General features: G+C 43.6%; 1 protein-coding gene across 5 annotated transcripts in view; it reads left to right on the top strand.

Annotated features, from left to right (window-relative positions):
- FRMD4B (FERM domain containing 4B) overlaps window positions 1-11,732 on the top strand; it is a 144,760-nt gene that overhangs the window by 106,600 nt on the left and 26,428 nt on the right. For all 5 annotated transcript variants that reach the window (XM_087743914.1, XM_087743915.1, XM_087743913.1 and 2 more), the window contains exons 8-10: window positions 8,359-8,442; window positions 9,648-9,713; window positions 10,782-10,839. In XM_087743914.1, the coding sequence (XP_087600040.1) occupies window positions 8,359-8,442; window positions 9,648-9,713; window positions 10,782-10,839 (208 nt within the window). The remainder of the gene's footprint in view (window positions 1-8,358; window positions 8,443-9,647; window positions 9,714-10,781; window positions 10,840-11,732) is intronic.

Raw genomic sequence — 11,732 nt, 5'->3', positions numbered from 1 at the left:
AGATACCCACTTTCCCAAAGAGCTCTCTGCTTAATTGAATTTTATACCCTCTTCTTGAAGAAAGTTAGTTGAAAACTGCAGTAATTTTTCTCTAGCAGTGTGCAAGTCTTGCTTTTCTTGATGAGTCACTGCAGTTCGTTACTGGGGTTATACAGCCTAGTGTACCATGAGGAACGGGTAGCTGAGGGAAGGCAGCCTGCGGAGGGGAGCCAGGCAGGGAGCCCCCAGGCTCCGTCTCCCTGAGCACTTAGGCAGCAGTTCTGAGATGAAAATGAAAATGTTGTTCTCTCCTGGTGTCTTATTTTTCAATAAAAAGGTGGAAGTCCACTGTGTAAACCAGGTGCAATTACAAAAACAATGTAGTTAACACCCCAATTTTCTGCTAGACTTTTAACAGCAAGAGGTTTTTTCCTATGGGTGCTACTTGTAAATTCAGACAGTTCAGGGCAGACCAAAGCGTACAGTCTCTGCAATGATGTAATTTTAATGTTTTTTTACAATTTTCTATTTTAAAGCAGTTCTGTAGGGGCTCTCAAGGAATTCATATAGTACACTTATTATGTAGCAGATGAATTAGGCGAAATTAGGTGGAAGCACTGTGGGGGAAATGAGCAAAAAGGATTAGATGAAGAGGAAAAAAAAAGGATGTTTTCAGTAATTTAATCTGATCTCATGGGATTTACTAGTTGTATAGAGCAGTATAACTTTTAATATTTACACATAATTATGGCAGTTTGGTAAGGAACACACATTTTCATATGCATGATGTTCGTACAGTTTCCTGAGGGGCAGCAAAGGGGCTGTTGTGTTTTGTCCTCTTTAACTGTCCCTCTACAGTCCTTTCTTTTCTTTGCTTTTTTCTTTTCCTTTAAGGCACTTTTAACTCAGAGAGGCAGTGCTACAGTGGGTACAACCCAGCCACCTGGGGAGGGCTTTTGTGTGTGCTCTGCATCCAAAGCAGATGAGAGACAAGGCAAGCATGGTGCCAGAAAATTCGTCATCCCCCAAGCTGTGTCCCATGCAGGGGACAAGTCGGAGACATGTTGCTGTCATAGCTGTTAGGCTTGGAGTAGCATCGTGGCATCCACAGCCTTAGGTAAAAGATGCTCTCCCCCTTATTCCTGGAAATTCCCTCAAGTACAGGTTCAGCATTAAAACACATTGCCTTTTCCTGTTGTAAAATTAAATTTCATGGCTTTTGCATTACAATGTATTCACCTCCCTTCTGTTGAATGTCTGGAAAACTTTGTCAGGTCTACAGAGAGTTTCTCCAGTCTTGCACCGTCAGCTGCAAGCAGGAGTTTGGGCTCTGGTCTGACTCTGAACAACATCCTCACTTTAAAAACAAAAATAAATCTCTCTTGCTTTTCGTTCCCGTGGTGTTTGGGATCTATCACGTGGGGTGTATTTTGTGCTTTGAGGAAATGGAATGACAGCTTTTCAGCCTCAGCTTTTTTGCTTTTGCAGATTTGTCAGGTCTTTATCGTTATTTGGATGCTTTATTTTTCTTGTGGTTCTATGTATCTGTATCAGCACGCAGGGCTGTGATAACAAGCTTTAAACTTTGCTGCTGTACTCAGACATGCTAAAAACCCGCAACTAATATGGCTAAGCTGACTTTTGTGTGAGCAGGAAGAAAGCATGAATGTTAGAAATAACAGTCTGTTGTTGCGAGGAAGGGTTTGGGATCCTTCAAGCATTGTATCAACTGTGAATAGTCATCTTTTGCTCTGCAGTAAATCCCCAGGTAAAGCAGAGCCATTCTGCTTCCCGTCTGGTCTGACAGAGAAGCACTGCTAATGCGTGCTGTTGGTATGGCTGAGCAGCTTTGTACCAGATCCGTGGGACTGGGAGCCATCACCAATGATAGGTGTGTTGTTTGAGGACCAAAGGGTTTTATCTTCAGAATATTCATATCTCGCATCAAGAGCTGTAAAAGAAGGCCTGAGAATTTAGGACAGGTTCAGGTCGCAGATTTTCTCTAGCCATGGAGAACTGCTTCCTTGGCACCCCGTTACTTGTCTGCAAAGTAGAAATATGAATGGTGCCTCATCTGCCAGGGTGGCTCTGGGAGCAACTCATGTTCTCATTCATCTGGTCCCCATGTCCTCAGAGAGGTGCGTGCATATAGCTGATATGAGAAATGTTGTGTTTTCCATTGGTGCTCTTGGTCCGTCTTCCAAAAGTCAGTGAGTAGGGTCACTAAACCCCTGTGAGATCAGTAGGTACTGCTGCCGCTCTTTCTGAGAGTCAGGCAGGGTTCGGGAAGCAGAGAAATTAGCCTAAAGGAGCAGGCTGGAGCTGGAGGTCAGGCTCGGGGATCTAAGGCCGTGGTCCAGCCTGTGCGAAGTGTGGGGAAGGGTTGCCCAGCCCCAGCCGTGCTTTGTGTTTGGTGCAGGTCCCTCTTGAGTTAGTTGCAGCACAGTGTGGGAATCCACAGCATGGCCGCAGCAGAGGTGTATGACAAGCCTGGTGTTGAAAAAGCTATCTGCACTGCTTATCATGTTCCTTTCACGTACAGGGTTTGGAAGGCTCTTAGAAATGCTCCTTGAAATACCTTTCTGAGCAGGCGGTTCCTATCTGGTATTCAAGTGGCAGACTTTGGAGCCTTGCCCCAGGCAAAGCTCCCCGCTGGCTGGGGGGGTTAAGGTTCGGCTCTGGCTGTCCTATGCCAATGGGAGCCCCTTGTTCGTGGCCTTTCCAGATCCTGGTCTTCCTTCAATAGAAAAATAACTTTCTTGAGTGTGCCAGCAGACCATAAACTGAAAGGCTGGGAAATGATGGGAAACGTCTGGCATTTGTCACAAAAGAGGATTTGTCAGAGAGCACATTTCAAAATCCTGCTGCCAAGATCCTGCTGCTCTGACAAACTCGAAAGCTGCTTAATCCATCGGCTCTTCCCATACCTCCCCTGCTCTGTCTTCCTTCCCCCCCTTTTTTTCTCTTGCACTTTTCACCCCGCTCATTTCTTTTCCCCTCCGTTGCCTTGCTGCTTCCTCCTCACACCTGTTTCTTGTGGTACCTTGAAAGGCAGACCAACCTCTGCCGGAGCGCGAGGTTGCCACGCTCTGCCCTGCCGTTTAGTTTAAAACAAAACAAAAGCCTACAGAAAAGGCACCTGTTGCTGAAGCAGGCCAGCTGCAGTGTGATGGTCCGTATTGCTCTCGTCTGTGAATGTATGGAATAGAGCACCCTCAAGACCTTGGTCGTTCCACCCTAAGTCTGGTCACTTTAGAAAGTCACTTTAGGACCAGACTGGGGTGTGGAGCAACACGGGATGTTCTTGTACTGTTATAGCATTGCTTGTAATTGCATAGCACAGGAATTCAGTGGTTCTCAAGAAATAGGACCATTACTAACATCATCTGACTAAGCTGACCAGCCCTCTGAAAACTTAGATTGTCAGGCTTTCAAGTATCTAGTCTAATTGTGTGCTCTTTCTATGTATTTATTTTGCTAGCTCTAAATATCTTGAAAAGAATAAGAAGAAAAATCCTCATGGAAATTTTTTGAAGCATATTCACAATGCAGGGTAATATTGTATCATCTTTTAGCTGTGAAAGCTCCATGTTTCCTTGTATCTCACATATGATTTTCAGAAGTGTCTGCTGATTTTTAGGTGTCCATGAAATAACTTTCAGGTTAACTTGAGAGGTTGGTTGATATTTTCTAAAAACAAGGCCACTCTAAATTCTGCCTGTGGTGTGCCTAAAATTTATTTCAAGAGTTAACCAAATATAAAATAACGATATTCAGAAAGACCCAGGAATTGACTTTTGCTAATGATTGCATAGCAATACAAGAGTAAGTATTTATATGAGGTCAAGAAGCTTTGAGAGTAGAGGAAAATCACTACACAATGCACTTTCCCCAGTGCTAAATTCCTACTTTATAAAGTGTTATCCAACACTGTTCAGCAGAGGCAGACACACCTGCCACCACTTTAGTCAGTTAAAAGTTGTCTGAAGTCCTATGCTTATCAGGTTGTTAATTTTTACAAAGGTGATGTGGGCTGATAAGCTTTTATGTTGTAGTCCAATATATTGCTTTTGCTGCTCTGGGTGTGTCTGTTGCTTTGCACGTTTTATGCTTATCTCATTAACCACATCTTATTACATCTAAGCTCTTACCTGCGTTAGCAACAGGCATAAGCTGTTTTTGACAGTGGGCGCAGGGAAGAGCCTGGGCAGCCATTGACAAATGGTGCTAATTAGCACCGTTCTGTAAATCTTTGCCTAGCAGGGAGCGTTGTATCACTGGATTACAAGCTGTGAAGATGCACTTTCTGGGAGCATAAATATCTAAGTCTTTTTTTTGAATTTTCAGTAATGTGCTTTAGGCAGTGTGTGCCATGACAGTCTGGCTTAGTTCCTTCCCAGATTTCTGGTGGGGTTTTAGCAAGATGCCTAAAACTTCACTGTAACGTCAATGGGTTGTAGGAAGCATGTGGGATTGGTTCTGGTTCACTGCTAGAGATAGTAGTTTGAATGTGGAAACTTCTATTCATAGTATGGTACGTGGTTAAATATTGCTATTGGTTATTTTAGAGACAAGCTGCCCTTCCATCTCCATAGAGCTGGCACTGATGAGCAGGGTGTGCTGCTGGGGACAGCATCTTGCCCAACGTTTGTTCCTATTGGGACAGAAAATTAAACATGGATGGTACCAAGAATGCAAGCTGGGGTTTGGCATGAGGAGGGTCTGATGTAGATTTCCATTTACATTGCCCAGATCAAGTCAAGTTCTGCTTGATATCTGCCAGAGAGAAAACTCCCATATAGAGGGTGGAACAGGAAGGAAAGGGTCTGTCTGCTGGTTTTCTTTAATTCTTCTCCATAGTGGAAAAATACTTGAGATGAGAGTTTCCTATATTTTCCTCCTGGGGAATAAACAAACCTTTTGCCAAAAAATGTTCGGTCCTGTTGACTCTGGGCCGTTTATGTATTGAAATTATGCCAAGAACCACCAGTCAAGAAGCCCCCTCCATAGCAGAGGTCAGATTAAATGCAAGTGGGCCTCTCCGTCCCGACAGCCAAATCCTCCTCCTGCCCTGATGAGAACCAACCATGGACATGCCAGATACAACACTGGTGTGTTTGGCTGGTAGATAGTGTAGGTGGTTGGACATCTGGAGCCGGGGCTGTCTGCCCTGTGATTTCTGTATCGCCTTGCGATCGTTGTGAAACCAAACAGGAACAGGTAATAATTCAAACCATCGCTCCTGCTATCTGGAGTTGTCACCTCTGGGGAATGGCTGGGTCTCGGAGGGCTTGGGAAAGTGATCCTGAAGGTCAAGGGGAGACGTGCTTGGGTTCCTCGCTGCAGATGAAGCGATAATGAACTCTATGGAAGGAGGGGGAGGACTGTTTGAGGCTTTTATCCCTGAAGCCATGAATCATCCCCAGTGCTAATCCTTGGGCATGCAGTCAGCAGATCTGGGCTGCCGTGTGCCAGCCTGTGCTGTCTGAAGACATCCAGCAGGCAGGGAGCTGTGCCCTGTTTCTTCCAGGTCTTTTACATTTTTCTAGGATTGTTTCATGCTTTATCTTACAATCATGCAGGAAAAAATAAAATCCTCACGTGGCTTCTCAGAGACTCTCAGGCCTTGTTAAGTCCATTTTGATGGACTCCCTCCAGCTGCAGATGGATGGGACGGTGTGTCTGAACCTCAGGGTATGAGGTTGGATCCCTTCAGGAAGGCGAGTCCCAAGGGCCAACTGTGCCTCGTAAAAGAAGTGTATTCTCTGCTATTGGAAGAAGTTGGATGGGTTTGTAGGTTGACAGAAGAACAGAGAAGGTCCAGCTCTGCTGTAAGCTGTCACAGCTCTATGGATTCTGCCTGCTAATGAACTGCACCAGGGCCTGTGGTTCTGGGTCAGTGCTGGAGGGATGTGCCCCGTGTCATGGCACAGACGTGACTGCAGCCCTTTGATCACTACATGTCCCAACTCAGAGCCCACAAACCTTGTCGGGGAGGGGGGTGTGCTGGCTGGCTGGTGCTCGGTTTAAAATCAGTGGTAGACATTTCTATATTGATGAGCTGCTACTCGTCACTCAAGCTTAACTGGTGCCCTCGTTTTGGCATTTGATAGGGATAAAGTAGCTACTCAACCGGGTTCAGAGCTGAGGGGCCCAAAAACCAAACAGGAAGGTGAGTAGCCCTGCTGGAGGCCATGAGTTGTGCAAAAGGTGGCATTTCAGAGCATGGTAGGACACAGCTGCCAGGATTCGTGGCATTTCTGCAGAGTCTGTAATAGTTGGCAAAAGAGGGCTTGGGACCTGTCCACCCAGCTGTGGTGGTGACAGCTGGGGGTCACCTGTCCCCCCTGCCCGGCTGCTTCTGCCGGAGCTCATCTCTTGCTTGCCAGCATCAGCCTCGTCAGTGCTTCAGCCCTCGTGTCGGCGTTTTGTTGTTCACAAGGTTTCTAAATGGGGCTTCAGAGAGCAACCATTAAACCCTCCGATTATGAATATTGCAGGTTGAGAATCTATATTTAGAGGAACAGCCCTTTTGTTTGGTAAAAATGAGCTATTTTGTTATTGCTTCCTTCCAAAACCTCTCGTCCTTCACTGTATTTCCCTGCCAAACCTGGCTGCTACGGCAGCCATTGCAGTTATGAGTCAGGCATAAAAATAGGAGGAAATTTTTATTTTAATAATCAATTATCCTATGATTGAAGTCGGAAGGGACCTCAGGAGGTCGTCTGGCCAAACCTCCTGCTCCAAGAGGAGATGTGAAATCAGGCCAGGTTGCTCACAGCTTGGTTTACTGGTTTGGGGTTTTTTTATTCTTCGCTATGGTTTCTGAGGCCTCAGGAGGGTGTGCTCTGTCTGTGTTTTCACGTGTCCCTACAAAACCCTGGTAAATCTACCTTCTCGCTGCAAGCTGAGACGCCTGCAACCTTTTGATCCCATCAAAATGGGCTTTTAAGGGGTGAATAAAACACCCTCAGCTTTTGTGAACATTGGCTGTATTTGAGCGTTGGAAGGAGAGATCCTGATTTTCTACCCAGCTGTCCCCGTTTGTGGCACTTGGGTGCTGGCCAGCTTGCAAAGAAAAGTGCATATTCCTGGCAGAAGAGCGCCGGCCCGGCAAAGCTCAGCAACAACAGCTCCTTGGCACTAATTGACCTCCTTCTTGGCAACTTCATCAAAGAGGCTGAAGAATAAATAGGCTGTTGATTGAACTGTTTCCTCGTCCCCAGAGGTGGTCCCTCTTAGTCAGGGTTGAAGCACATTGTCAGGGCTGGGGAAGAAGCTTGCAGAGCGATTAGCCTGTGCTCCCCGAGGAACAAAAAGCCTTAATTTACTGCGCCTTCCATGTGACATCTGCCATGTGAGACGGAAACGTGGTAGGGGTTTGCTGCCTCCTCCGTCTGCAGAGGTTGATCAGCGGTGCCCACGGAGCAGATTTCTGTGCTCTGGTCTACTCTACTGATTTTGAGGGAAGAGGGGGAATGTAGCTCAGATGAAATCTCCGATAGTGGTATCTGATGAAAACAGATATTGGGAGCAGGAAAGCACCTTCAAGGAAAGCCTGGATGCAGAAGTCTAGGTAGATGCTGATGGACGTGACTGATGCATTCTTTACATAGAAAAGTCATGTTCATGCTTGTTGGCGCTGCTGCGAAGGCACGCAGAAATCCTGTAGAAATGAGGCATGCAAGTTTGAGCTGATTAATCAATGGAGCATATAAGGAAAAAATATTAACCATTTTTCTGATGCCTGTAAATAGGTTTTAAAATGTTCTGCTGGGCTTTTTTGTGACAAATTGCATTCACATGCTTCAACCCCCTTTATTTTGTTCCAGGCTGGGCCTGGAGTCCAAAATATTTGAACTTTCTGTAGAATGAGCAGTCCAGGAAAACTATTTTCAGTGAAAGTATTTTAAAGTATATGAACTGAAACCCTTTGTTTTGAATCAGATCAGTGTTAAACTCTGGGATTTGAGAAATACTATGCTGCTTCATGAAGTTTATTGTCTAGAGGTAGGATTTTAGCTAAAGATAGAGCAAAAATTAGCACTAGAAGCTTTGCTTCTGGGCAGAGGCTTTCCTTCTGCAGCTGCTTCAGGGCTCATTCTGCACTCAGCAAATAGAGTGAGCGTGTGGAAGGTAAATACTGGTATGGTGCTCCCGCCACAGTGGCCCGAGAATCACGTGTCTGTATAATGAGTCTGCATGACACCATATACGTGACTGTCATGTGAGAGGGCCTATAGAGTTACGTTGCTATGACAGCCTGATATGGGGCAATGCACCATGTTCTTGGGTAGCAAATACAGCCCTTTCCTTCTGCTGAAACTAATGATTCCATCTATGATTCACTAGCAGTGACTCTGTGCCGGTTTTTTTTAGTGATGAAAACACTAGAAAAGACTTGAAGACACTGCCTGTATTTCCTACAAAGACACTGCAGGAGCATCCATCACTCGCGTACTGGTGAGCTATTTAATTTAAAATGTAAATCGTTGCTATGAATTGTAATGACAAGATCACTTTTATATAGTTTTGCAAACTCTTTTAAAAGTTTTCCACCTGTATTATATAGGACTTGGGGTTAATTGCTCATGTTCAACCATTTCCAGTTTTTAGAAGGTTATAAATTATGCAAGATCTGATGCAAATCCCTCATTGAAAGTTTGCTCAAATTAAATTGCTGGATCAGAAACTGCTGGATCAGAGTATGTGGGTACCACGCATTAGAAAGAGCTGAAATCTGAACTCCAGCCAAGCCTGGGTTTGCAAAGAGCACCTTGCCCTTCAACTGTCACACAGTAGAGCCTCTGTGGTGGGTTGACCTTGGCTGGCTGCTAGATACCCACCCAGCTGCTCTCCTCAACAGGACAGGGAGCAAAAATAAACTAGAAAAGCTGAAAACAGAAGATCAGGTCCAATTTTGTGGCTTGAGTCTGCTGTAAAGGAACACAGCATTTGGGATGAATCAACAATATTGTTTCCTTGGAATTGATGCCTTTGTGCAAGTTTGACTCCCTCATTTGTTTTTGTTTTTTAGGCTTGATGTGTACCTGATGGATTTTCAAGTATACTAGTACTTGCTTATGATTTGGTTTTTTTCCAGAATGAATATTGCTGGGTTTTTCTTTGCTTTCAGGTGTCTGACACTTAAATGCATATTTTATTTTGCATTCCGCTGAAACAAAATGTTGAAGTACATAACAGGAAAAATGCAAAAAGGTCATTGCTGACAAATCTATATTTCTTCACCTATGAAATGTCAGGGGAAAATGCACTAGAAGGAAAACATTTCTGGTTTAACTTCTTCTATCCAATGTATGGGGCATTAACCATCCTTTGAAGTTTTGGTCCTTTAGAATGCGAAAATGAATTTATACAATTAGTACCATTATTCTGCAGCAGCATCTGCAGCAGAGCAGGCTGATCCGAAATGATTCGTTAATTAGTCTGGAACGCAGCATGCGATGGCAGAGATCAGCCAGGCAGCTCCATGCTGCTTAATGAAGGGTGGGAAAGAAATCAGTAAGAAACAGAACGTAAACCAGAGCAAGAAACGTACAGAGGGACACTTCTCTGCATGCTGAGCAGGCGTCTGAATTTCAACAGATGCTGTCACACATGAAAAAAATCACTGAGCCTCTGAATTGGGTTTTGTGCTTGTGTTGCAGTGAGGACAGAGTAATTGAGCATTATACACAAATTAAAGGTCTGACCAGAGGACAAGCCATTGTTCAGTGAGTATGACACTTGTTAATTTGTGAGGATGATATTTTTACTTTTTTTTAATTCTTTTTTGTTGAGAAGTGGCAATGTAGGCTGTTTTGGTCATCATTGCTTGCAAACTTTACCATTTGTATCTGTTAGATTCTTTTTTATTGACTTATATTTCAAAGCTAAATTATTTGAAGTTTCAGATTTCACAGGCTTCCAGTTAAGGTTGTGTGTCTTTATTCAGATACCTCAAATGTAAAAGAAATTATTTGAACCTTACTTTATCGGAAAACTGTTTTCCATACTGTGCTTGCTGTCAATTAGTTTTCACACCAGACTCTTAAGGGAGAGTATCATCTTAGGTCCTGTAAAAAAACCAAATGCACGTTTGTTGAAATGTTCAGAATTTGTTTTTCAAAAGAACAAGGTCTTCCAAGATGCATACAGAGCCCATGGAATTTTATTTTTTTAATTTACCGTTAATATTACTGTACTTCCTATAGGCAAATGCAGGGGGACATGGTACTAACCAAGAAATTTGAGATGATTACCATGGTTGCATGCAGACAGCTTGCAGTTTTTCTCACGTAGCTCGGTGCCTGCAACTGTCTCAATAATTCAGGGGCTTCTTTCAATAGGAACATGGGAAAAAATTGTCTGTTCAGTGGTTGTCTGAATTGTCTCATGGAACAGTCGTACAACTGCATGAACACTTCGATTGGAGCCTGTCCATTGTAACCAAAGCACCATAATGGAATAATTATAGACAGGTCTTTACCACCAACATTTCCCAAAAGGCTCACATGTTCAGTTCAGAATTTTTACTTTCAGGTCTCTGACCTTCTGATAAGAGATTGAATGTTTTGTTATATGAGAGATTTTCCATTCGCTTTAGCTAGGCCAAAATATCACATCTTTCCCCAAGCCAGGATGCTAAGTTTTTTCTGAAAACATGGGGCTTCAATTATTAAGACCTTCAAAATATACAAATGATAAATGACATGTCCTGAATGTATGTGTGAAAAAAATATGTTAATAGATATTATTCCCTCCAGAGAAAATCATCTGATAGGCTATAAATCTGTCTACAGGTACATGAAAGTGGTAGAAGCTTTGCCAACATATGGAGTTCATTACTATGGAGTAAAGGTTAGTAAATGCCCATAGATAATGTGATTGCTTAGCTTATTACATATGATTACATTCCTATAGGAGTAGTTTGATTCAGTGCTCTTCTATCAGAATTAAGCCCCCCATTTTTCAACCTCTATAATTTTCCCTCCTTCAATATTCTTTAAAAATTGTTTCCAGAGAGCAGCAAAGCATTATGTGCTACAGAAGATGGAAAGGAATCTTTGTAAAACCTTCTGTAATCCTATCAGGAGCTAAATTCATATCAGCTTAATTAAACTGGAGATCACTTCTAGATCTGAAGCAGTTAATAATAGTTTCCCCAGAGACACTTCTAATCAAGATTAGAAAAAAAACCCACAATGTAGAAAAGACTGCTTCTAAGTGGCAGGTGATTAGTAGGTGCGTACTTGGAGTGGGGAGATGCTGAGAAACATTTTTGGAGAGTGATGGAAATACACCATTTATTCCCGTTTGTAGAGCAGAGCCTGGGCCAAAGTGTTTTGTGCAGAAGAGTTCAGCAGAGATGATGTCTCCTTACTTTTTTGAGTCGTGGCCATGACTGTGGTACCTGAGAAGCTGATGTTTTGTGCCGTTCTCTTCTCCTGCAGCTGTCCATGCCTGAATTTAGTGGATGCAGTCACTGGCCACTATTTTTTTCTGTCCCATAGCCTTCCTCCCCTCACAGCCACTCCTGCAACAAGGGACACCCCGTTGTTTCAGCAGCACTGTCACTTTTTTGTCCACTTTGCACAACCACCATGTAGTTTCTTGTCTCTGCCTGAGAAGGCAAAGGAGAAAGTTTTGACATTCACCCCAGCAATCCACTTCACATCAATTTGTTTGCAAAAAATGTCCTTGTTCCGTACCTACTCGTACTTGTCACAGAATGAAATGGGCTGTAATCTTGG

Source organism: Nipponia nippon, unplaced genomic scaffold (genome assembly GCF_047370975.1).
Source record: "Nipponia nippon isolate SJK-2023a ecotype South Korea unplaced genomic scaffold, ASM4737097v1 scaffold_9, whole genome shotgun sequence".
NCBI lineage: Eukaryota > Metazoa > Chordata > Aves > Pelecaniformes > Threskiornithidae > Nipponia > Nipponia nippon.
Note: the sequence above shows the minus strand (reverse complement) of the source record. Positions and strands in the feature narration are given on the sequence as shown.